This window comes from Miniopterus natalensis, chromosome 6 (genome assembly GCF_054644295.1).
Source record: "Miniopterus natalensis isolate mMinNat1 chromosome 6, mMinNat1.hap1, whole genome shotgun sequence".
In the NCBI taxonomy this organism is placed as follows: domain Eukaryota; kingdom Metazoa; phylum Chordata; class Mammalia; order Chiroptera; family Miniopteridae; genus Miniopterus; species Miniopterus natalensis.
Window position 1 is genome coordinate 59321182 of NC_142086.1, and position 27534 is coordinate 59348715.

The 27534-nt window shown below is 40.8% G+C and overlaps 1 protein-coding gene across 3 annotated transcripts; it reads right to left on the reverse strand.

The window, feature by feature from the left end:
• Positions 1-118: 118 nt before the first annotated feature.
• Positions 119-25616, reverse strand: ACTL6A (actin like 6A). 3 transcript variants are annotated; one of them, XM_016218091.2, is made up of 14 exons: positions 25512-25616; positions 16539-16615; positions 16197-16371; positions 13316-13416; positions 12363-12460; positions 9863-9957; positions 9456-9562; positions 9273-9362; positions 8107-8168; positions 6842-6956; positions 6613-6693; positions 4737-4832; positions 1768-1854; positions 119-661 (listed from the first exon to the last, which is right to left on the reverse strand). In XM_016218091.2, the coding sequence occupies exons 1-14, from the start codon at positions 25534-25536 to the stop codon at positions 581-583; spliced, it is 1290 nt and encodes a 429-aa protein (XP_016073577.1). In that variant the 5' UTR covers positions 25537-25616; the 3' UTR covers positions 119-580. The 3 variants fall into 3 exon arrangements, with proteins under 3 accessions (XP_016073577.1, XP_087674423.1, XP_016073578.1); XM_087818297.1 differs by lacking the exon at positions 25512-25616 and adding an exon at positions 24865-24963; XM_016218092.2 differs by lacking the exon at positions 25512-25616 and adding an exon at positions 24751-24838.
• Between the last annotated feature and the right edge of the window lie 1918 nt (positions 25617-27534).

Below are 27534 nucleotides of genomic sequence, written 5' to 3' on the forward strand. Positions count from 1 at the left end.
CACCTGCAGGGGGCAACCGATCAATGTGTCTTTCCACTGTCTCTCAAAATCAGTGGAAAGAATATCCTCAGGTGAGGATTAATGAAAAAATAAACAAGAAAAAATAAACAAACAGTACTTCCACTGAAAATAACTGATAAATATATTTAGTACTTAATGTAGCAAGTCATAACAGTTCAAAAACATGTTTCTGGAATGGCTAGTAATTTTTATTTAATTTTGAAAGCCTAAGGTAAAAAGCATAGGCAATGTTTTACTCATCAATAAAAAGCAATCCTACCAATCCACTGGTAATTAATATACTAGGCAGAGTTGGAAAGCATTTGACTGAAAGCAAAATATTTAGAGAAAATAGACATTTGTACAAAATTATAAAATGCTTGTAATAAGAATAGGTGCATTCCAAGGAAAGCACAAACTTATTTTAATTTATAGTCAGTTAAAGCCTTGAAAAATTTAAGTGGAAATTGAAATATGCAAAAATGTATAAACATTCTACAAAAGATGGTCATTCTTTTCCTGAGTGTACTAAAGCTATGAAACATAAGGTGACAGGAAGGTGGAGGTGTGGGAGCACTTTTCAAGGGCATTTCCTTTCTACACACTGCTTCCCTCCTTCTTCATATTCTTGTTTGGAAATCCACATCTGTTGAAAGGTGCCCTGTAAAATGGAAAGAAAAATTGTATCTTTATTTTCACAACTCCTATCTTTGAAGAACTCTTAAACCCCCTCTCCCCAAACAGTATTCCATTCCCCTCCGCTTACTTCTGTCCTCCAGAGCACCCACGGACACCACATAAGGTCAGAAAGAATATTAAATCCTATACCCGTTACACTGTCAGGAGAGAAAGGCTGTGAAAGGCAGGTGGAGGGTTTAGCTGTGACGACTTGGTGCCAACCTAAGGCAACAACAGAAACTGTTGGAAGGCTTGAGCCTAGTACAGAATTGAAGAGATGGTCTAGGATTGACTAATGGTAACATTTAGAACTGAAAAGTGCTCATCAAAACTAGGAGAAAATTTTGCAAGTACACGTGATAGTAACAAGCACTTCACCAAACAAACAGAAGGTGAAAGGAGGAAAGTGACCCAAGGAGGAAGGAACCTGGGCTACATGACTAACTCTTCAAGTGCCTTCATACATGGTATCTAGGTTTTGACCTAAGGTCTGCACAACAAACACATGCATGGAAAGTTCCAAACATTTCATTGCTTAAAAGTGTTTAGCATAAGAACTTGGTGACATTTATTTGATGGCCCTGAAGAGAAGGGGACATTCTCCCATCTAGGGTGCAGAAAGTACAAGGATTTTTCCTCCTAGTTCAAGAAAGGCGCCAGACTAAGCAACATGTAAAACCCAGCACCGTGACTGCACCATCTGCCCCAAGAACCAATTCAATTTCTTCTACCTCACCGACAGGCCAGGGAGCAACCAGAACCTCAGAAGGATTGATTCCGTTTCAAAAATGCTGCAGGTAAGATTTGACTAGTGCCAGTGAGAGTGCTACTGAAAGGGGTGAATATGTTAAGACTCCCACATCTGAGAGGATACTGAAATTAGGCAACAAAGCATTCTATTACATTTCAACATGTGAAACTGGTATTAGATCCTCTGCTCATTTGATAGCTATAAAATGCAAAAATATAAATGATGCACTGGAATTACTTTTAGTCTTTTTACTAAATTTAGTGTTTTCAGGGGTATATTTAAGTTAAATCACTCAACACCAATTGCTAACTATTTTTCAGAGTAGCTTATCTACTCACCAGAGAAGCTAGAATAGAGCCACCAATCCATGAACTAAACCTCCGTTCCACTGTTGTATTATTTGCAATCAATTTCAACCGCATACTCTAGAATTGAGAGGGAAGAATAAGTCTTATTAATGTGATCAAATACAACAGGTGACTCAAATTAGGAAATTTAGCTTTGAGGACTTCTCAATGACTGGTTTAAACAGATTATACATGATATTTTTGCAAAAGCTAGGCTTATAGTAGGCATATGTTCAACTACTGTATAGGAAGATTTCTTAAAGTACTTTATGGATTCTATGTGTAATATTTAGTAAGAAAATAAATTACATAAGCCTTTGCCCTGACCAGTATTCTCAGTGGTTAGAGGGTCGACCCTTGCATCACAGGGTCTCGGTATCGATCCCTGATCAAGGGCATGTACCTTGGTTGCAAGTTTAATCCCCAGCCTTGTCTGGGCATACGCAGGAGGCAACCAATTGATGTTTCTCTCACATCGATGTTTTTCTCTCTGCCTCCGTTCCACTCTCTCTAAAATCAATGAAAAAATATCCTTGGGTGATGATTAAACAACAAAACAAACAACAAATTAATACAAACCTTAGAAAACTACATAGTAGAGTATAGCATTTCCTTTTTCTATCCTGTAACCGCAAACATATTCTTGACTCTTCTATAAATCAGGCACGGTGCTAAGTGCTTCGCATATTACTTCATTTCTTCCAACACCAACTCCAATTATTATGCCAACCTGCAGCCCTTCTGTAGTCCTCAGTTTCCTCACTGCTCCTCCCACAGGCTTCACGCTACCCCAACCCTTCTATCTCAGTTCTCCCCTCCTCACCCCACACTCTCTCCCACTCAGAAAAGAAAATGCAGACATCAGACCTCAGGGAAGTGTTTTATTCATACTGCTTTCCTTTCTAAGTAGTGTTTCTGTTTTGAACTCACTCTCTCTCCATAAACATGTTTTTGCCTCAGCACTATCACCCTTACTTCCTGAATCAAGACATTTTTGCCATCTACCTAAGAATTTGCTACTGGGCATAGTTCACAAATTGTTGATATTCATAATGTGAGTCTTTTTCAGTGAAATAAACATGTGGCAGGAGTAGACTATGTTGTATGGGCAGGAAGGGATACTGGGAAGGGGAGGGATGAACAAGGGTTTTTGTAGGTGAGAAATTGGTTGGTATCTATTACAACGGAATTTTTGCCTGTTATTTCATTAATTTTTAATTGCCTCCTAAAGAATAAGATAGTACCTAACATGTCTATATTCACTATTCAAGGATTTTCTAAGAAATCCAATGATTAGCACTCTAATTAAGGTATATTCCAGATCAGACTATATTTCCAAGAATATTGTAAATACAAGGCAAAAGTCAATTTGTGCCTCTATCAATATTTAACACAATTACAAAAATGTGGCATATGTAAAATGTTCCTTAATATGGGAAACCAAGACTATCAAATAAATATACAAATACTGTTAGTGTCTATGTTACCCTTAGTAAGTTTTGTATTTTATTGATTTTTAGAGAGAGAAATTATCAATTTGTTCCGCTTATTTATGCATTCCTTGGTTGATTCTTGTATGTGCCCTGACTGGGGATCAAACTCCGCCAGGGCACCCCTAATACATTTTTTAAAATAACTTTAGAATACCTTGCAGGAAACTATGTGATAGAAGTTTTAAGATCTAAAGGTTATGGCTGCTACTCTATTATCAATATACCATGTATACCACTTTCTCAAACCAGGTTCTCCTACCCTTTTAAAAGTGATCACAGTGCACACAGAGATTGTTTTAAAACAAATCTAGGAGCTCTTCAGTCCTCTGCCAAATTCGATCCTTTATGTTTACTATTAATAAGCGACTTGACCTGGTACATATCTGTGGCTGTGTCCCCCAAAGAGCAGGTGGGCCCTTAATCCATGATGACTGGTGTTCTTATAAGAAAAGAACAGACCCACAAGGAGAGAATGCCATATGACCACAGAGATAGAGACTGAAGTGTTGTAGCTGTAATCCAGGAAACACCAAGGATTGGTGGTAAAGCCTCATGCTAGGAAGAGGGAAGGAAGGATTCTCCTCTGTAGGTTTCAGAGAGCATGGCCCTGCGGACACCCTAATGTCAGACTTCTCACTTCCACAGCAGAGAGAGAATACATTTCTGTTGGTTTTTGGTGTTTTGTTTTTTTTTTAGCTTAAATAAAAATCTATTGTCTCATACTCCTGGACGACAGAAGTCCAAGATCGTTATGCCCGCCGATTCTGTTTCTGGGGAGAGCTCTCTAACTGGCTTATAGACTGCCAAATTCTACCTGTGTCCTTACATGGGTAAAGAGAGAAAGATCAAGTTCTGTTGTTTTAAGCCACCCCCTTTGTGGCACTTTATTACACCAGCACTAGGAAACTAAAACACCTTCCATCTAACCAGCCTCATCACTCTCCCCACTTCTACACAGAGAAGTCAGCTACTTGGAGATTCTGTAGTATTGTGCACCATCTTCCCTTCATATTGTGCGCATGGTTCTCCCTCCACCTAGATGTCCTGGCATAAGTTACCAATCACTTAACTCCTATTCAAACAGCTTCTTCATGAGGCTTTCCTCTCCTCAGTGTTCCCAAGAGCTCCTGGTTCATGACACACTGAACCACTGAGCACATTACAGTCATTATTCTGTCCATGTCTGAGCACTTGCTGGGCAGGACTGTATTTTATATCCCCTAGTGACCACAGGTACTAAGGTATGGAATCAATGAATAAAATGAGATTCAAATAGTGCAAGAGTACCTAATAGATGTCACCTAGGAAAATGTGATTAATGAGGGACTTTAACTTTATTGAAGTAACCCTGTACCAGGCACACACAAAATATCAATCTGCTGAAAATCAAACCTTATCTACAAAACTGCACCAGTGGTGAGGATACAGGTGACTGAAGAATACCACGAAATAACAAACGGGACTTACTGGGGGGGTTTTCTGAGAGAGTTCTCTATTCAACCTGTCAGTAAAGCTCTGTATTAGCGTGTTTCCTCCAGCCACTATGACACTGCCATAGAGACCCTAGGATATAAAACAAAAATTAGTTCGTTCCAAATGTTTCCAACAGCTTTTAAACACAACTACAAATAAAACCATATCCGCCACTATAGTTTCCCTTTCTTTTAAAATTGTTTTACTCCTATATAGACCTAGTAGCTTAATCTAGTGGTTCTCAATACTGGCTGCACATTCCATTCATTTAGGCAGATTTTAAAACACCAGTGCCTGGGCAGTTAAATAAAAATCTGTAGGATGGGGTTTTTTTTTTAGTTTTAGTTGTTTACAATCCGACCATTCTAACATGCATTAAAGTTTCAGGACCACTAACTTAAAGGCATTATTCTATAACCCATCACAATTTTTTAGCAGAGAGCTGCCAATATTTCATTATAGGTATATTTTATAATGACTTCAACTTAGAATGCTCACCCAGACATTCTGGTATTTAAAATTAGACACTGTGAGTCTTTGACAGTTCTGGTGGACAATGCACACTCTGACAATATTCCTGGAAAATTACTGCTGTTTCTCTTTTGCACAGGTGTGCATCGAACCACATGGTGAGCTTTACAAAATCCGCATGCTGAGGCCTCTCCAAATAAAAATAAATTTCTACTTGGAAAGAATACATTTACCTCTGATCTGCAAGTATGCATCAGAAAGTTAAATGTCAGTCTGCTTCTATAATGGCTAAATTCATATTTAAAAAATTTATTCCAAATGCCTGAATCACCTTTTGAAAGAAAATGGAATACAGAAGAATCTCCTCTGCAATCACTAGTTAAAAGAAGTTTCACTAAAAACAGAAAGCTGTCGTTCCCTTTCAGTAAATGTACTTCAATTCAATTGCCTTCCCCCAAAAGTGGCCTTGAGTTTGCATTAAAAAATTCCCCACTTATACCCCTATTGTCCTGGAAAGAGTACATGCCTGCTAGGTAACTAGGTGAAATAAAGAACACTTTTCATAGCCACCCAAAGTCTGTTTAAACTATACAGTTTTTAAATCCACTCCTAGCTTTTGGCACTATGCTCTAAGGAAAGGAATTAACCCAAAGAAAATCAACCCAGGATACAGGGGTTGGCAAAGGGAGGTTTGCAGTTGTAACATTCTTTTGAGTTAAAAAAGCTATGGTAATAATCAAGACCTGGATGTCTTTCTACAGGAACAAAAGTAAACCTACTTTTGCTCACCCCTGTATTGGCTACCAATTGAATCCAGGGTATAGATATGATATAATCAATGTAATAATCAGTATGGTATTAGAATACAGAATATTTAAAACTTAGAAAAGCACAAAAATATGAAGGTAAGGAGATCATTTAAACTACACTCCTTGTAAAATTACATAATTTAAATCACACCCTCTGGAAAAATAAAGGCAAAACTGTACCTTATACAAGAAAAATCACCAGTAATATATTTTTTGACTTACTACCTTTTAGGTAATCTCTAAACCAGCATTGTCCAAAAGAACTTTGTGATGATGGAAATGCTGTGTATCTGCACTGTCATACAGTGGCTACCTGCTACATTTACAATGTGGCCTGTACAACTAGAGAAGTAACTTGGAAATGTTTATTTGTTGTCATTTAAACTGCCCCATGTGGCCTGTGGATACCATACTGGACACCACAGCTTCAGAGTTTTGCATTTTCCTTTTCTAGTACTCCATCTTTTTACATATTCTGTTAGAAAATGGACTTCAAAGTCAATGACCAAAGCTGCCAACTTTAATGATCAGGGGACATTTCAGTGCCCTAAAAGATACCTTTATGCCATGAACAGGAGACTGGCACTTACTGGTCTGATATCGATATCGCACATTCCAACACTTGTGGTGACAACATGACTGACTCCCAGCATTGTATTTCCTGATAATCCCTACAACACAATAAAATGAGCAGTGACACAGAGAGCTTCAGGCAATGATGTGCATCCAAAAAATTTAGTATTATATAGGTTTTATAATTACACAAGATCTCTACATACACAGGAAAAGCCAGGCTAACTATGAAACAAGCTTTCATACCTTTACATTGGAAGGGTCAAATAACCCTTCAGGAATCTTCAACCGTTCTGCTCCAAAATCACAGTTGTAGCCATTGGGGAATTCATAATGAACAGTTGGCATCTGTGCGGCTACTCTGAAAATACAGTAAACATTATTAAACAAAGGCAAAAACAATCCTCTCTAAAACTGGTAAACTACAAGGAATCAACTCATATGAAAGCAGAGTGAGAATATCTATTTTCTTTTCAAATGCTATTTCATATTTCTTTTTTTTTTTAATCCTCAACTGAGGATACTTTTTCCATTGCTTTTCAGAGAGAGTGGAAGGGGGAGAGAGAGAGAAAGAGAGACACATCGATGTGAGAAAGACCCATCAACTGGTTGCCTCCCTCAGGCAGGGATCGAGCCTGCAACTGAGGTACATACCCTTGGACGGAATCGAACCTGGGACCCTTCAGTCCTCCGGCTGATGCTCTAACCACTGAGCCAAAGCGGCTAGGGCTATTCCATATTTCTTAACATACCTTTTTACCTTTTGACCAGTTAAGCATATTCTAATATTCTTTTTTTACTTAAACAAATCAATTTCTTTCCTCATTAGGAAGTATACAGTTTTTAAAGAGATGAGTATGAAGCCCTGGCTGGTGTGACTTAGTAGGTGGGAACGTTGTCCCATGCACTGAAGGGTTGCAGGTTCGATTCCAGTCAGGGCACGTGCCCAGGTTTCAGGCTGGATTCTCAGTCAGGAAGCTTGGGGAGACACCCAAAAGATGTTCCTTTCCAGACCTCTCTCTAAAATCAATAAAAAACATATCTTCAGTTGAAGATAAAAAAAATAGATTAGTGTGAAGGTTTTAATGAGCTGTTATGTCTAGTGGCAAGCTCTTCCACCCAGGAGCACACCCACGCCCTTCCTCCCTCTCAGGCATGCATCTCCTAAACTCTAAGGGTCCCCACAAGATTCCCACAAAACTTGCACCAAGGGGAGCAATAGGCAGTGGCTGTTCGTCCAGTACTAATCCCCTGTACCTGTCTCCAGGCCTCCTTTTCTGACTTTTCAGTGAGCCAATAGCAGCCTTGCCTAGGCTCATTTCTTTCCTATGACATTTCTAGAGAGCTAAGGCAGCCAGCCTAGCTCTGTCCTGTTGCTTCTTCTATCTTAAGCCCTTCCTTGTTTCACTGTCCCCAGCTGTAATAAATGTACTCTCAACATAATAAATAAATAAATAAATAAATAAATAAATAAATAAATAATGTCTTGTAGACAAAATAAGAAAACATACTGTTCATCATAAGTTGAATCTGATACTTGAAGTACTGAAGCTTGAAAATCCTGGATAACACACTACAAATAAAAATGAAGTTTAAGAAACAAGGTTATTGAGATTTGTCTTTGCAATCTATACTTTCATAACATCTATAAAATACTTTTCTTACAGAAATTAGCAATGTTCGTGGATGGGTAAGTAATTTCAAGGGTATAAATCTATCCAGCAGGGACTCTTGAGTATCAAAGAACCCAAGCATCTGAATTAGAAGGAAAATTTAAATCTTAAATCACAACAGTTATGGAATGATGATGAGATAAAAACTGGGAACTCTTGTACCACAGGCCTGCACAACAAAACCAGTTTCAGGACATTGTTTAACCATAAAAATAAGCTTAGACTTAGAAGCAAGATTTCATTGCCTGAATATATATATACACACAAGCATACACACTGCCTTAGATGCAACTTTACATGACTGCACATAGTGTAAAACAATTTTAAAATTTGCTCTGAAATACATGACCTCTGGGCTGCTAAGTATAAATCTTGTCTAATATCTAGTCAAAACTGTTAATCATTTCCACAATTTTTCCTTGTACCGAACACCTACAAAAAACCTTCATCTTCAGGTGCAAAAAAAGTCAGATAGGATATATCCCTGCCATAGTGAATTATGACTTTCATATCCTTTTACTATGAGAAATGAATTTATATCTGTGCTATGAGAGGTTGTTTTATTAACCTCTCCCCCTGTAAGTCCTATGTTCAGAAATGGATTTCAGTAAAGAGAATCTCGTGTTGGCTCCTTGCTGTGTACAATCATCCACATTTTTTATATGGCTGACTGATGTTAGGCAAGAGAACAAACATAACTGAGCCATACCAGGAGATTGCTATAGACAGAAACCATTTTGCCACCAAAAAAAAGTCCAGAATAGCATGATGCCTGTTTTTACCCCCAAACCAAAGCTCCTTCCAGGTCTCACCACAGTAATCCAAATGAATATACAGTAGTTTGATGACCTGTGTGGCAAGTATGAAAAGCCACCCCAAGCTAAAACAGCTATTAATTCTGTTTCTAGAATAGCATTAAAAATATAAAGTTTGAAAAAAGTGCTCACATTGTATTCAAAGACTTAGAGGCTATAACTTTTACAAAGAGGACAACGGTTGCTTACGTTACACATGTAATTGTGCCAAGACCTTGTGACCTGTGGCAGCTTCTCTTTTCTTTTCCAGTTTGCTGGTGATCCTTCACGCACAGGTTCCTGAGTGCCAAGAGCATGGGCTAGTTAACAGAGCTCACGACATGAGGTGAAGAGGTGGAGATAAACTCCGGAGAAAATTCAGTTGTCACTTACTTTTGATGCAATCATATACGGAGGAATCAGTTCTATATTCATTTCCTGGAAGAGCTCTCTGCATTGCATAGTAATAAAGTCTCCAGCAAGAGGGGATTTCACGATGCCTAAGAAACAGGTTAAACAAGGTTAAGACAGCAGTAAGTCCAAACTCCTTGGGACAAATGTCCTCTGTGGATTTATGTATGAATAACTGTTTTCAAGTAGAACTAACAGAACTATACCTCAAAGAATGCATGAAGTCATGCATCAGTTTAAATCTACATTACATACCAAAAAATTTTTTAAATCCTCAAAATAACAAAAGACATTATTTGGAAACTGGTATGTTTTGACAGCCCAGTGTCATCATCTGAATCCTCATGACCGTGAACACTGTCTTGGTGCATGCTGGTAATGACATTTACCTTGCTGAAGGACATAGCCATCGTGAACTGGAATTGCAGTGGTGTGAGTGGCTCCACTGTCTAAAATAAGCCCCGTCGAACGCCCATTAGCAAATCTAGTTTAAAGCATTAGGGAAAAGTAAGGACCAAGGCTCCTAAAAATAATGGTTATTATAAAGGGAAGGGTTTCTGTTGTTAATCCTCACCAAGGATATTTTTTTCATTGACTTTTAGAGAGTGGAAGGGGAGAGAGGAAAGACAGAAACATCAATGTGAGAGAGACACATCAAATAGTTCCTTCCTGCACGGGCCCCAACCAGGGCTGGGGATCAAACCTGAAACCTAGGTACGTGCCCTTGACCAGGAAGCAAACCGGCAACCCTTCAGTGTGCAAGCTGATGCTCTAACCACTAAACAACACTGGCCAGGGTGGGAAGGTTTTATTAAGGTCTTTGTAAATAGGCATTATAGCTTAAAATGTGTTAAAGTAAATCTAGGGGTTTAAGCCATCATGACTGTGGCTTAAAAACAAATGACAACAGGCAGGATGGGCTTCCAGAATGTTGGTGTGAGGAACTTGGGGAAACTTTTATCCTGGAGAGAGAGATCTGTTAAGTTGGTCAAAATTAACACAATCACACAAAGTTCCTGGAGATACATCATATGGCTTATAACAAACTGAGAAGCATTTATTTAACAAAATCCAAAGAGCTTGGTGAGAACAGTGGGAGGCTGTGGACTTTGAACTAGGAACTAAACCATTCTCACAAAGGATAAAGAGGTATTTCTGCAGTGTGGCAGCTGAGAGGCAGTTTCCTTCCACGTAGACTCAGTAGCCAGTGAATATGGACACAACCCATTTCCCACAGCTTTGCCTCACGCTTCTTAAACCACTGTTTAGGAATAGGGCCATTCACTTGGTCATCAAATATTTACTGAGCATCTATTATGTGCCCAGTAATGAGTCTGATATTCAATAAAAAAGGGAAGGAAAGAAGTCAGTCCGTTACTAGCATTCCTTAAACACAGAAGACACACAAAGGTGAACCATCTGTCTTTACCTAGAAGGGTATCTTGTTTAGTGAAGTAGAGATGAGTAAGTAAAGCTGTAAAAAGAACAGCTCAGGATGCCCTGGGGGGTATTAGAGACTACCTAACCAATCCCTGGGAAATCCAAGCGTAAGCTGGGGAGGGGGACATAGGGAAGAGCAGGAGCACAGAGAAGGCCAGGAGGCAAGAGAGCCGGTGAGGTCAGGGAAATGCCAGCAGTTCAGCCGAGAAGGAGGAGGAAAGAATGTGAAAGTTGACTCTGGCTTAGAGCAGGCTGGCAATTAACAACGATGGTAAGAGCTACAGTGTGGAGAACGGGCCAGGTAAGAGGAAGGGTTGCAGTAATCCTGGTAACAGCTGGCACCTAATGCAAGGGTCGTGGACAGAGAAAAATAAATGGATTTGAGAGATGGTGGGGGAAGAATACATGGGTCTTGATAACTGATACATCTGAAGGGTTAAAGAGAAGGCTGCTGGTCTTGGCACCTGGGAGTAGGGTGATACGCAAAGGGAGAGTAAATTTGAGGAGAGAGAAGACAAGGTCAGTTTTGGACATAATGAGTCTAATGTGCTCATACAAATAACAGAAAATGTTCTAGGAGGCAGCTGAGCCTGGAGCTCACAAGAAAGATCTGGGATAGAGACACGAATAGGAATTTGTCACTGAATAACTGGTACCTGAAGTCAAGAAAATTGGTAACTTTTTCCAGAAAGAGAATGTGAAAAGAGATGAAGGGCTAAGGGCAACAAAGAAACTGAAGAGGAATTGGTAGGGATGACCCAAGGGAAGAAGTCTGAGAATAAATCGTCAGAAAGACGATTTATCTTTGCTAAATCGGGAGCAAAATCCCCTTTTTGCTAAAAGGGGAGTCTTTTATCTTTGCTATTACTGGTATTCTATTGACCTTTGATACTTTTTAGCTAAATGCACTGTCTGATGTACGAAGTTTGGACAGCTGAAAACTAGGTCTTCCTCACTAGCTTAAGGGGGCAGAGGACACAGTCTGCGGCTGGGAGACATGAGAACTCAGCTTTCATCCATGAAGCCAGATAAAACAATGCCACTCTTTTCATTAATGTTTTAAAAAATATAATTATAGTTTTCATAAAAATGCTGTGTTAACATTAATAAGTCTATTGTTGGTATGTTAAACTAGCCCTGGCCAGTGTGGCTCAGTTGGTTGGAGCAGCATCGAGTACACCAAAAGGTGGCAGGTTCCAGTCCCAGTCACATACCTGGGTTGTGGGCTCAATCCCCTGTTAGGGCGCATATGGGAGGCAACTGATCGATGTTTCTCTCCTTTCCTCTCTCTAAAATCAATAAAGTTCTTTAAAAGAAAAAAAAAGCAAGAAAGAAAACACCCCAAAGTTTTGAACAAGAATTGGTTTATGGCTTCCTGCTGGGGGGCATCATCCTCAGGAGCACTGCATTTACTTTTAGAGAAAAGCTAAGCATTACATTCAAGGATACGCTGTCAAAACTGCAGTTTTGCAAAGGAAAAACGCTGGGATGTTGTAGTGTTCAAACATCAACTCTGTCAGCTTCTCTCTCTTGGCTCTAGTGTTCCACTGGAGAAGAGGGAAAAAGAAATGCAAGTCTCTTGTTTAAAAACTAAAATGTTGATTTACCTCAAGATGCATTACAGCGCTATGTTAACAAAGATGTAAAGCATTAAAAATAGAATAAAATACCATAACAATTGCTCTTCATAACAATTTTATAATATTTAGTTCATTTCTATTGGCAAATACATTTAATAAATAAATATAAATTAAAATTTGGTTATTATTTAATAAGAAGTAACAGTGCCTGCTGCAATTTCTAGAAATTACCAAGTTTTCAATTAAGGGAATTAGGATTGTTATAAACATAAAGTATTATTAAATCTTAAGAGTGAATCTAGTAGTCAGAATCCTAAGTATGAATTTTAAACCACCAAAGTCTCACACTTACAGTGGCTACTCATAAAAGAAACTAGAGGTTAGAAACAATAACAGAATATTGATAATTTATGCATTTCACAAAAGACTTCGGTCTAGCAACTGGCAGCCCTCATTCAACATTCGACTTCTCTCCTAGAGACCTGAGTATAAAGGCAGATATGCACTGCCCCTGCTGCACAAGGGGCAATTCATAAATCCAAATGGAAAGCAGCTCAAGGATTCAAGTATAAAATACATCCCTGGAAATAAATAAATAAATAAATAACCAAAGAACACATTAGGGTGCTTTGGTATTATTCTTTGAATACGTTATTTACTGAATATATAAAAACTATATTATTATTAAAAAAGTAATGTCCCTTTCCCTAATTTTCAAACATCAAAATATATAATTCTATGCCTCTTTAAAGAAAAAGAAAACAATTTTCAAATGAATGGGGGGAGGAAATGAGAAAAAACTAGAAAAGTCTAAGTTCTTACTGGTGCTTCTGACATGAGGACAGGATGCAGGCTGGGTTCTGATTTGACATGCATTTTATAGGTATGATCCAAAATAGCCTGGAAGCTATCCCAATCTTCAACTAGAATATAAAATCAATACATTGACAACAATGCTTAGTTGGAGATGAATATAGCATCTTTTACAAGACTGTTTCTAAAATTTAGCATTAAATACTTAATATACAGAACCTACTTACTCTACAGACCTACTTCATAACATAGTACTTTATAGAGACATCATCTTTCCTTGTAGATATAGAACCTTTTCTTGGTTCCTCCAGCACCAACATCACAACCCCAAGACCTGTGCCAAATGTAAGTAATGTACATAACACACTTCAAGTACCACATAAATATTACCCAATAAATACTTATTAGAGGCCCAGTATGCAATCGGATGGTAAGAGGAAAGAATCGTATGACCGAGACCTGGAATTCAAAAACCTTACCATATATTTGAAAAAATAAAATTAAGAGACATAAAAAAAATTCAGAGAATAATAGATATGTCTTCAATTTGGCTTCCACCTGAACATTCCATTAAAACTGCCTAAGTCACCAATGACCTTCTAACAAAGCAATCCAGTGGATACATCACATCTATAATTTCACTTGGACTCTCTAAATTATCTGACACTACTGACTACCCAAGAGTTTACAAACTTTTTCTGCCAAAGTCTAAAGAAGAAATGTCATTACCTGTGTACCATACTTCCAAAGGCCTAGCAGGATACAGGTTTTGGTCACTGACCTTTGTTAATAGCTCTAACTTCTCTCTCCCCTTCCTAGTGTAAATCTAAATGTCACAGCTGAGAATAATGAGAACCGCTGGACTTCTAAGCTTCCAGAACTTTTTCTCTTCTTGTCCTCCTAAATTTCCTCCTACACCCCTAAATGTTCCTCCACATTCACCGTCATGGGCATCTCTTCTTCTCTATTGGTTAAATACAGAACAAGTTTTCACAAGGAACCCATCTTTAATACAGAACTTATGTTTCAAACTCTTCCTGGGAAATATAATGCAGTTCCACGTCTTAAATTAATCTTTCTCACCTGCTCACAACATCAGCACCTATGTCCAAACACTCTGAACTCAGTAACAAATTCATTTCCTTGCTGTGCAGAAACAAGTTAACACAGCAGGCCTGAGAAAGGCCTGAGTGCAAGGGGACCCCTGTCTGGCATCTGGGAACGTGGCTGGTATAAACAGTTTCCTACACTGACATAAGACTCTCCCTAAATGGCCCGGCCGGGTGTGGCCCAGCGGTTGAGCGTCGACCTAGGATCCAGGCGATCGGGGTTCGATTCCAGGTCAGGGCACATGCCCGGGTTTCGGGCTCAACCAATGACTCATCATTGATGTTTCTATCTCTCTCTCCCTCTCCCTTCCTCTCTCTGAAATCAATGAAGATATATTAAACAAAACCCCACAAAGTTTAAAAAAAAAAGAAGAAAAAAAAAGACTCTCTCTAAATGATAATAGTAGCTCACTGTGCCTCAACAGTGTGTGCAAAGAATGTGGCTTATGATGAACACCTTCTTTCCTTCCGGGAGTCTGGGATTTTGGTACTTGCTAGGCACAGGGTACCTACATGACCAGCCCCCAATAAAACCCTGGGGTACTGAATCTCCAAAGAGCTCCCCTAGTGGACACCACTTTGCAGGTTGTTACAACTTGATGCTGCAGGAACTGAGCACATCCTGTATGAATGCACTGTGAGAAGACCCTTGGAATCTGGACTGGTTTCCTCTGGACTTCACTCCACGCTCCCTTTTTCCCCTTTGCTGATTTTGTTTATGCCACTTTAGTGTAATAACCTTAGCGGTGAGGACAACTACATGCTGAGTGCTGTCAGTCCTCCTGGGGAATAAGTGAATTTCAGAGTGATCCTGGGCACCAGCAATACGCTTGCCTTCTAAGACCATAACACTTTTTGCCTTCTACTCCCGCCTCAGTGCCTGGTGCCCTCAACTCAGTCGCCCCATTGAAAACCTGAAAAACCTTCTTAACCCTTCTTCTCACCCCCAGTCACCTAAGTGCCACTTGTCTCCTGGATGTCTCGGAAAGCCACCTCAGGATCCGCCATCAGTGCTGTAATCTAAATCCTTCTCATTTCTACACTGGACCCCCCACTGTAACTGAACCACTTGTCTCTAGTATCTCCCTCCAGTCTACACACTGCTCTCAGAATAATCTTTCCAGCTGGCAAATATGAACATTTCACATCTCAGATTAAATTCCTTTGGGGTTACCTTTATTGCCACCTTAATACACCCCCAGCATGGTTTACAAGCCCTTTTATGATTGCTCTCTGCCTACCTTCCCTGCAACTGGCCATAAGGCACCCAATGTTACAGCCACATGTAACTGACATCTCTAAACATGTAAGTTTCTTCCACACCATCTCTTCACACACACTGTCCACTCTGCTTTACCTATTCTTGTCAGTCAGGCCAATTCTTCTTCACTGATCAATATATTCAGTCCAAATTTACCTCCCTGTGAAAATCATCACTGACCCCCAATGAAAGAGTCAATGCCATTCCTCTCTAACCCCACTAGTTATCAGGCATAGCTATATTAGAGCACTTATCCACATTTGCATATATCCATCTATCTCCCCACCTATGAGTTTCTTCAGGAAAAGCAACATGTTTACAGCATATTTGTACCCTCAGTGCCTGGAACATCAGTTTGTGGAATAAAATAAATTTAAAAATTGCTGATGTGGAACTTATAAAAAGCCATTGCATTACATCTAAAATGCACCCAGTATACTCTATGTTTATAACCAATTACACCCAGTATACTCTATGTTTATAACCAATTACATAGGACACAAAAACAAAAACATCGTACCCATCCCATTTTTCAGTGGTGAAATGGCCTCCATATTCTCCCTGGGCACACGCAGGGCGTTCGTATCTATATAATAGGTGGGACCGCCTTGTTTGCCTTTATCACCATCTATCTCCATCAGTGTGCTTCCATCATCTCTTTCTAACACCATGCCAATAGCTGTGGGGAAATCCACCTGTAAGATCAAAAACATGATGTACTAGTTTCACTTGCTTTTATCAAGGAGTCATTTTGCCCCCCAAACTAATGTATTTTATTATATATGCGTCGGAATTTCTACATGAATTTAATTCTACATGAATAGCCCTTACATATCCTATTAACTCTTAACATTACACTTACTTTGGGACAGTCCTCACCAGCATAACCAGCTCTCACAGTATAGGATCCAATGTCAAAAACAAGGGCTCCAACTTCGTCTGAAAAGATGAGAGGATAATTAACATTTAGAAAGTTACAAGTATTGCCCTAGCTGGTTTCACTCAGTGGTTAGAGCATCCGCCTTCAGACTGAAGGGTCTTGGGTTCAATTCCGGTCAAGGGCATATACCTTGGTTCCAGGCTTGATCCCCGGCCCAGGTCAGGGGGCGTGTGGGAGGCAACCAATCAATGTGTCTCTCTCACATCAATGTCTCTCTCTCTGTCTCTCCCTGTCCCTTCCATTCTCTCTAAAAACTCAATGGGGAAAATATCCTTGGATGAGGAAAAGACAAACAAACAAACAAAAACTTACAAGTATCGTAGGAAAATTAAGAGTTACTTATGCTTAAAATAAGAACATACGTGAAAGCTCTATAAAAATTAAAACAGGTATTACATTCATACTATTACTACCTTGAACCAGCTTTATTTTAAATACACCTTAAACTAAGGATTCAATTAATTAAAATATAATGTCATACATGGTATATAAGTAGAGGTTCAATCAGGAAAAAGATGCTACACTAAAATTGGGTAATTTGTTGAGAGTTTACTTATTTAAGGGACTATTCACAAAGATATTCTCACAATATTAAAAAACAAGAAAAGACAGTACTATACACTAGGACTTATAATATCAGTGATCTGTTGTCACCTTAGTATTGAAGAAATGGAGAAGAAACTTATTCCAGAGCCCAGAGAGTTGTGTTCAGAGCGCTTCCTGACAGGAGCTGTGCCCTTCAGTTGAGGGATGCAGTCACAGCCTTGGCTGACTGAAGGGAAGGAACCAGGCTAATAAACATGCCAACCTCTCTAGCTCCCCTCCTCATGGGCTAGGGTGATCCTGTAATGTCTCATCCAAACTGGGCTACTTCAGAATGTGAAAGGGGTCCTATTAATCATTGTACCAGGAAAAGAGGCACTAAGCAGGTAGTATGGTTACCCTACCATTGTCTAAACCAGAGGCCAAGGAAGCCCACTGATGCAGTCTACAAGGGTCAGTATAGAAGGGGCACAGAGAGGGTGATGAGAGGGAGGTGAATCTGGAGGTGCAAAGGGAAGATATCCAGTACACTTAGGTACCATTTTTCAGACATTAAGAGAAATAATATGCCATGCAATTAGGAAAGAAATTTAGCAAAATCCTAAGTAGGGACCCTGAAGAACAACAGTTTAAGGTATAAGAATATAGGCCAAGGAAAAATCATTGAAATAAAGGTATCTTCAAAGTTTGCACATTTCAAGCATTTTTAGGACATAAAGTTTAATGGTGAGAGAGAAAGCTAGTAACTTTTTTCCCACTCAAATGCAGAGAAAAGCCTGTAATTATACTTAAAAATTACTTCAGCCCAAAGAGCACGCCTCCTAAAACAAAACACTTGGATTTTCAAGGTACTAATTTTTCAAAGAAAGATTTTTTCCAATTATCAAAAATAATAAAGAAATACTATTTACCCCCAAGAAATTGGTGAAAATAATAAGTCTTATACAGACAAGTGTTGTCAAAGATATAGGGAAAGAGGTGCTTTTATACCTCTGCTAGTAAAACCTGTAAATTGGTACAAACACTATGGGCAATTTACTCATATCTAGTAAAGTTGAAAACGTGCATTCACAGAAATTACACTTACCTTCTCTAGAGAAGCTATCTTACATATATATAAAAAGATATCTATGAGAATGTTCACTAGTTATGCGATCTTGGGAGATTTACTAACTTCTCTGCTTCAGTTTCCTATCTCACAGATGCTATAATGATTAAATGTGTTAAATGTTTTAATGTATGTAAGCACTTATAACAATACTTGGCACATAACAAACACTGTAAGTGGTAGCTGCTATGATAATTATTATTGTCACACGGCTTGCCATGGAAAGGGTAGAAATAACCTAATGGTCTCTCAGTAGGGAAATAGATAAACTACAGTTTATCCATATAGTGAGATACTACACCAATTAAAGGAGTGATCTAGATCTACAATGTGTAACCAATGTGTTAACATGGTTAAATCCAAAAGTATCAGTTTAAAAAGCTAATATGTGTGTGCCTGCCTATATACACACATTATGATACTATTTAATTCATTATGGATACATACACACTTAGTAAAAGTATAAAAATATGCATTGGGTCTGAGAATGTTACACCAACTTCAGTTCAGTGTATATCTCTAAAGGAGAGAGAGAGGAACTCAATATCAGTAACATTTTATTTCTTAAATTATCTGAGGCAAATATGCAGTATACTACATCTATTTAAACCAAGTAGTGAGTACAGAAGTATCACATACAAACTTACATACACATTTTATTTTTTAGTATGTTTAAAGTATTTCAAAACTGAATAATGAAACTTAGAATAAAGAAAACTCTAGTCTCCAGAACTGTAGGAAAATTAATTTCTGTTATTTAAGCCACTCAATCTGTGGTACTTTAGCAAATCTATGGCAGCCTTAGCAAACTAATACAGACAGCTTTAGAAAGTTATGAATCCCTTCTTAGACTGTTTTAAAATATATTTTTTAAAAAAAACAATTATAGCCCAGTCAGTGTAGCTCAGTGGTTGAGAATCAACCCATGAACCAAGAGGTCGCTGGTTTGATTTCCGTCAGGGCACATACTCAGGTTGTGGCTCGATCCCCAGTAGGGGGCGTGCAGGAGGCAGCCAACTGATGTTTCTCTCTCATCGATGTTTGTATCTCTATCCCACTACCTTCCCCTCTTAAAAAAAAAAAAAAAAAAAATCAAAAACCAATTATAATAAATTATAGTTCTATCCATGGACCCTTAGGGAGGCCAGGAACTGACCCCATTTTAGGAGCCCTTCCCCTCATTTACCTTTTCTTAGGTAATCTTCCACTCCGAGAGCACCAACTTCTATCTAAATACTAATAATTCCAATCTCAAATCTCTTTCAAACCTTCACCTTCATCTAGATCCACATCTTTAACTTCTTACTGTACATCAACATCAATTCCACCTGATGTCCACACGCACCTCAAATTCAACATATCTGAAGCAGTCTTTCCCCCATCCTGCCTAACCTAATTGAAGCACTGCTTATCACAGTTAGTGGACCCAGAGGCAAAAACCTCTGAATTTCTTCAGAATGAACACCTTCATATTTCTCACACCTTATCAATTTCTGCCAAATATTTGCTAAATACTTCTCAAATCCCTTCCTCTTTAGTGCCACTGCCCCTGCCACGAGTCAAGCTCTCATCTCAACAGGGAACTATTACAGTTCAGCATAGGTATCATGCTTCTAGTCTTCATCTCAATCCTTCTTTTAAACTGCTACACTACAATCTTCCTAAATTGTAACTCTGGACATAAGTCCTTCAGTGAAAAGGGAGACTCACTCAGTAGTTTTTCATTATCTACAAGTTAAGACTCAAGTCATTCTACCCAGCTGATATTCAAGGCCCAGCGTAACTGGCAGCAGTCTCACTTCCCACCTCATCCACTAGCGTAACTGCCAATATGCGCTCCCTAAACACGCCATGTAATCTCACTCAGCTAACCTTTGCATATCCTGTCCCTCTCCAGGCCTCTTCCAACATCCCCACACATTTTCTTGTAAAGTCCCCTAACTGCTCCACACTGAGTTAATACCTTTTTTCAATTACAGTTGACATTCAATAATACTTCATATTAGCTTCAGATATATAGCACAGTGTTTAGACATTTAAGTAACTTATGAAGTGATCCCCCTCAGTAAGCCAGGTACCCACCTGGCACCATACATAGTTACTATAATATTATTGACTATATTCCCTATGCTGTACTTTCCATCCCTATGACTATTTTATAGTTGCCAATTTGTACTTCTTAATCCCTTCACCTTTTTCACCCCTCCAATTTGGTAACCATTAGCGGTTCGCTGTTTCAATGAGTCTGTTTCTGTTTTGTTTGTTCATTTATTTAATTCTTTAGATTCCACATATAAGTGATATCATATGGTATTTGTCTTTCTCTGCCAGACTTGTTTCACTTTATATAATATCCTCTATGTCGATTCATGTTTCCACAAATGGCAACATATCATTCTTTTTTATGGCGGAGTAATATTTCATTGTATATATGTACCACATCTTTATCTAATCATCCATTGATGGACACTTAGATTGTTTCTGTAGCTTGGCTATTGTAAATAATGCTGCGCTGCAATGAATATAGGGGTGCATATATCACTTTGAATTAGTATTTTGGATTTCTTCAAATACCCAGAAGTGAAATTACTGGGTGATAAGGTAATTCTATTTTTAATTTTTTGAGAAACCTCCACACTATTTTCTACAGTGGCTGCACAAAATTGCAATCCCACCAACAGTGCAAGAGGATTCCCTTTTCTCCACATCCTCACCAACACTTTGTTTGTTGATTTGATAGCCATTCTGACAAGTGTGAGGTGATATCTACTTGTGGTTTTAATTTGTATTTCTCTGATGATCAGTCACACTGAGCATTTTTTTCACATGTCTATTGGCCATCTGTATGTCCTCTTAAAATACACACACACACACACACACACATCTTTATTGATTTGAGAGTAGGGAAGGGAGAGGGGGAGAGAGAGATAGAAACATCAATGATGAGAGAGTTGTCATTGATCGGCTGCCCCCAAATGGGGATCGAGCGTGCAACCTGGGCATGTGCCCTGACCAGAAATCAAACCTCAATCTCCTGGATCATAGGTCAACGCTCAACCGCTGAGCCATGCCTGGCCGGGCTGTATGTCCTCTTGAGTTAATTAACTTTGTCTGTTACCTTTTTACCACATATATATTGTCATTACTGAACATACTTAATTGAGTTACCCTTTCTCATCAGTATGTTACAAACTATAAGATGCACGACTATTTCATGCACCACTAAGGAAAAAACATGCTGCCAATTAAATTCTCCCACACCATCAATATTAAGAAATGTTCTGCTCTTTAAGTGTGGTAAAAAAAAAAGGTACAACTAAAAATAAATGAAATACAATGTCTATTTATTTGACTGACTCACCAGAAGAATAAGAGTTTCTTAAAGTCAGAGGACATAGGCAAGCACTCAAAAATTTTTTTTGTTACAATGAAAAATATAATATATCAGTTATTTTCCTGTCTTAGTATGTATCCTGGGCACCGTGGAATTTTGAGTAAGATGCTTCACACTTAGAATTTTGCACCTGCTCATTTTCCCACTTTTCAAGGATTGGAGAAACATCTACTTCTTGTACCTTGTTTTGTTAAAAACCAAGCACCAAGGAACCCAGAATAGGAGAACGGCGAAGGTAAACAGAAGGCTTAAAATGAAAACCTGGGAGGTCTGGGTATTGAAAAACTAGGGTTCAGCCTGGCCGGGCGTGGCTCAGCGGTTGAGTGTAGACCTAGGATCCAGGCGATCGGGGTTCGATTCCCGGTCAGGGCACATGCCCGGTTTGTGGGCTCGATCAATGACTCTCTCATCATTGATGTTTCTATCTCTCTCTCTCCCTCTCCTTTCCTCTCTCTCAAATCAATAAAGATATATTAAAAATAATAATAATAATAATAATAAAAACTAGGGTTCATTCTAATGGATAAAAACCCTCAAGGATTTGATCCCTTTTCTACTGAAGATGCTACTATTTTCACTTTTTGAGGATTTTTATGTTTTTCCCCAGAGTAGACGACTTCCAAGTTTAGAAATGATGTGATTTCTTTCTGGGAAAGCACAAAGCAATGGGGCAATCTTCTAACCTGGTCTTAAAGCATTCCAGCAGATACTGAATGCTAATGAGTCTGGGAGGTGGGGAGGTTGGCTCATTTTTTTGTATGGACTAATGTGCCCCAACTCATAAGGAAGGTGAATTTTGAGAAAGTTTTAAAATGAGAAACTTAGGAGTGCAGAAGTAATAGAACTATATCAAAGTTGAGCTGGTAGTGTATACGTGTTCATTTTATCATGCAAAGGAGTTTACAGTAGAGGAATACCATTAAAGATGACTGCAAAAAAAAAAAAGAGATGATTGCAAAGAGCAATGAGTAGGCTCAGAAACCAGTGACATAGTACAGAAATCTGGACGAATTATGCACGATTCCTAAAGCTAAAGATCAGTGTCCAATCTGGTCATACGTTGTTACTGGAATGAGACAGTTGTAAATTTAAAAATTAAAACTTATACAGATCTTTTTAATCAGCATGAAATTTAAAAATACAATCTAGCCCTGGCTGGTATGGCTCAGTTTATTGGGCATCGTACACTGAAAGGTTGCCAGTTCAATTCCCAGTCAGGGCACATACCCAAGCTGTGGGCTAGATCCCTGGTAGGGGGTGTGCAGGAGGCAGCTCATCAATTTTTCCCTCTCACATCATTGTTTCTCTCTCGCTCTCCCTTTCCCTTCTCTCTCTAAAAATCAATTTTAAAAAATACAATCTATATTTTCAACAATAAAGATAAACTTAAAAAATAAAATCTACTATTAATTACACAAAATTTAGGTGAGAGGTTTGGTTGCTCTACACAGTAAACCCTTTGGAAAATGTGACCCACTATGAATACCAGCCACAGAGTGATAACTCAAACACAAAATCATACACTTACTTTTGTGAGTTTTAAAAACTTATGTGAAATAGGCTTTAAGACCTGTTTACACAGCAAATAAGAAACAAAATATTTATTCTGAATACCTATAACATGAATATGCTGTGGTTACATACTTGAAAAATGACTTACGGAAAAACCACCAAAAATCTGTTTTTAAATGTTTTCACCAAAATGCCTTTTCTTCATCCCAGAGAGCCTTGGTCCCCACTTACTAGGAAGGTATGTTAACTTCGGGCTGGTTACTTAATCTTTTTTATACCTTGTTTTCTTCTTTAATAAAATGGGGATAGTAGTACCATCTCCTATGGGTTGTTGTGAATTAACTGAGTTGATCAACATATTAAATCCAACACGTGAAAAGCCTCTGGAACAGTTCTTGGTACGCAGTATATACTCAATAAACATTAGCTGCTGGCATTATTGGTATCCATTTCTACCTTACACATATTAAATTATTCCTTTTAATGAAATACTGAATGCACAGCCTCCAGATCCTTGGATCAGTGAACCTTAAGGTCAAAATAGAGTCAAGAGCCTCCAGGAGGCAAAGGCAGGCAGATCCAGTTTTTCTGTCAGGTTGCACCTTCAGATGGGGAAGAGGTAAGTCATGAGGACCCACTTGGCTTTCTCCAAAGGAAAATGGGAAACTACTGATGCTCACATTTGAGAAATCAAAACCAACCCCCTTAAATACAAAATGAGATACAAAATAGATTCAAGCTACACGTGAAAACTAAGAACTTTGAAAACCTTATTTGTATCCCCTACCAATAAAGTGCCATCCGCCTCGGAAACAGCATCCTTACTAGACACAGCAACAGCAGAACTGCTTCTGTCTCCTTGTTCTCCCACTCATCAGACACAAACACAAAAAAAGAACCACACACATCTGGGCTTCCTTTAGGTATCGTGCAAAAATGGAGGCTCTGATTCAGTAGATTTACACTGGGACTTGAGTGAATTTCTAAAAAGCTTGCGGCTGACGCTGAACTGCTGGCCCACGGACCACGCTTGGAGTGCAAGTGTAGCATTCTCTCCTTCCACCTCCACACCCGGCCCATTGGCGGTGCGGGGGAGGAACAAGCTCCCACCCCCGCAACGGTTCTTTCGACTGGTCTAATGGTTAAATAGACATGAACAGATTAGCAGAAGAAAGTAACCAAATTTAATACATACATATGTTTGGGAGCCCGGTAGACACGCGTCAGAGACACACCCCTCCCCCCGGCCCAGGCACAAGGTTTTCAGAGACAGAAAGGGGTATCTAGGTGCGTAAGGGGGCTTCAAAGGGTCACTGCAGGATGGTGCGAACCGGTGTTTAGTAAATAAATTCTGCTGCGCCGAACAGGTGGTCAGGGAGACATTGCTGCTGACTGTCTCTTGCGGGCAAGACCCCTAACTCAAGTTCTTCGGGGTAAAGGGCGGGGAAGAAGTTTCTCTAGAGCCTGAGGCTAAAACTGACATTAGCTCTAAATAATCCGCATGCTACTAAGGCACATCTCGGGGCGTCTAGTTCTGAACCCCTACAACTGAGGCGCCTGAAGTTGGGAAAAGTCACCTGCTCAAGGCCACAGCACTACAGGAACGGCGAGGCTGATACCTCAGCCCGGTCCCCGCCGCTCCCTGGCCCTGGTCGTCTTCCTGCCACACCGCGTCTACCCAAGGAAAGCACCTTCAGTGCCGTGCTCCTAACTCAGCCCGCGCCGCCCCGCAGGAGTCGCGTGGAGAGCCCGCGCTCCGCACGCAGGCCGGGCGTCCCGAAGGCTGCGAGGCGGCGCGGGCGCCGGGCGCCACGGGGCCGGTCCTGCGTGGCCGCCTCTTCCAGCAGTTCCACCTCCCGCGCTCGCTGCGCCCTCTACCGGCCGCTGCGGAAGCCCTCCGTCCACGCTCGCAAACTGCGGGAACTCCCAAGTTGAAACTCGCGCGCGCGCGCCCCGCACACAGCCGAGTTACGGAGACACGGGAGAGACGCGACCCTGCGGCCGGTCACTCACGCGGGCTCGGCCGCCCGACCCCAGGACAGAGCCTCACTGCTGCCGCGAGGCCGGAGCGCAGCCCCTACGCCCGCTCCTCCCGCGCCAGAGGCTAGAAGGGCCGCAGGGGGCGGAGACTCCGGGAGCCCGAGGCGCTCAGCGATCCGGGCGGGCGCCGGGGGTCTGCAGAGCGCGGGGCGGGGATCCGGCGGGGATCGGGCGGGGAGGCGGCAGGGGGAGACCGGAAGGGACCGCCGCCGAGGGGAGGGGCGGGCAGGGCTGGGGGCGGCGGTTACGAACCCCGCACACAGGAACGGCGCGCTGTGGTCCGGCCGCGCTCACTCACCTCCCCCGTACACGCCTCCGCTCATGGCTGCTGTCGGCGCGATTCCTACGCTGAAGGCTACCGGGCGACGGGACTGCGACGACGGCCACCGCGGGTCCCGGGAAGCGCTAGCCTCTGACCCCCTTAACTTCCACCGCCACCCCCTCAGGCAACAAAGCGGCGTCCCCACACCCGGTGCGCAGTCACACTTGCTGTCTTCTCTTCTCAGCCAATCGCGAGAGGCCCGGCTGTCCTTCAGCCAATCCTGACTGGGCTCCGGGGCATCCAGCCGCGGCACTGTCATGTTAGCCAATCGAAGGCAGCCATCGGGGCGGGGTGAGGAAAAGCGACAAAGGGAAGAAGGGATTGGGCCGCGGGGCTGGAGGGGGCGGAGCTACCCGAGTAGGCGGGCGACGGGGGCGGTGGGAGGGGGACCGGAGGGAGGAAAGCGCCGCGGCGGGTGCGGGGTGTTGCTGGGGCGGAGGGGCCGCGCACCCGCAGAGCGCGGTGAACCTCTGCGAGTGGCGCGGAAATTGAGAGGAAGTGTCTCCACGGGGTGACTCCCGCTTTGGGAGTGTGGTGAATGCAGGTTTTTTTTCCCCCGAAAAAGTATTTTCAACTAACTTTTACATTGAAATAATAAATATATTAGGCTCCACTTTGGGGTAGGGGAATCAGAAAATCAGAGAAACCGATATGGTTCTGTAATTTTTAAGATGGGTATTAATAAATTAAAGAAGAAAGTGCCAAATTTAGGTAGTTTAAAATTTATTTTTATTTTTCAGTTACATAAAAGTTATTAAAGTATCCTCAATCTCTTTTATCCTGTGAGACAGACAGAGAACAGTGTAATCCGTCCGCGTCCAAGCGGGCACCTTCTCGTGCGCGCGTCTCCAGAGCCAGCCCCCGTCCTGCCCGCCCTGTGAGATCCCCGCCGCCCTCCCCTGGATTACTGCCACCTGTTGCTTCCTCGTGGCGACACTGCCGGCAGCTTGATCTGTGCAAACACCCAATTGTGTGACACCACTCCAACCCAGACCCTCGGGATCAGTGGTATGTCCCCGCGGTGGACAGCAGTTCTTAATTGGTTTGTCTGGAGTCTAGACATGCAGGGGCTGCCCTTAACCTGAAGAACAATGTCGCAGACCCCCGGTTAGTCGCGGTGCCCGCAGGGTGGCAGACAGGGATTCATGGTAGGGTGGGGAGCAAGACTAGTGAGAACACTGTTTCCCACTGGCTTGACAGTGTAACTACTATATATCTGATTATTTAGGAAACCCCCACTAACCTAATGAGATAATGCAGAGATCAACAAAACTATGGGTCTAGCCCGGCTGGGGGGACTCAGCGGTTGAGGGTCAACTTGGGATCCCAGCGATCAGGTTCGATTCCCACAGGCCCGGGTTGCGGGCTAGGTACCCAGTCAGGGGCATGCAGGAGGCAGCCCATCAATGACTCTCTCATCATTGATGTTTCTGTCTCTTTCCCTCTCCTTTCCTCTCTCTGAAATCAATAAAAAGATATATTAAAAAAACAAAAACCAAAACCTGTGGGCCTGGGGGCCTGGGCTAAATCCAACCTGCTTTCTGTTTTTGCATTGTCTGTGAGCTAAGAATGACTATTCCACTTCTCAATGATTTTTTAGAAGTATTTTTAAGAATAATATTTTGTGACATAAGAAAATTATATGAAATTCACATTTCAATGACCATAAATTAAGATTCTTTGGAACACAGCCCAGCTTATTCATTTATAGCTCCTTTATTTTCTCTAAGGGCAGAGTTGAGTAGTTACAACAGAGACTGTGTGACCCGCTCAGGGGGGAACATATCTACTATTAGACCCCTTTACAGGAAGAGCTCACTGACCGCTGAGATAATGTGCGTAACACTTCTAGCACAGTGTACCTAACTACTCTATGTTAACTGTTGTCACCCCCATGATTAAAGCTCTCCCAGTAGATGTATATCAAATACCAAAAAATATTTCTATTTGCACTGTATATTTTTATGTTTGTGTGACTAATAAAACTGATGAGTTATAA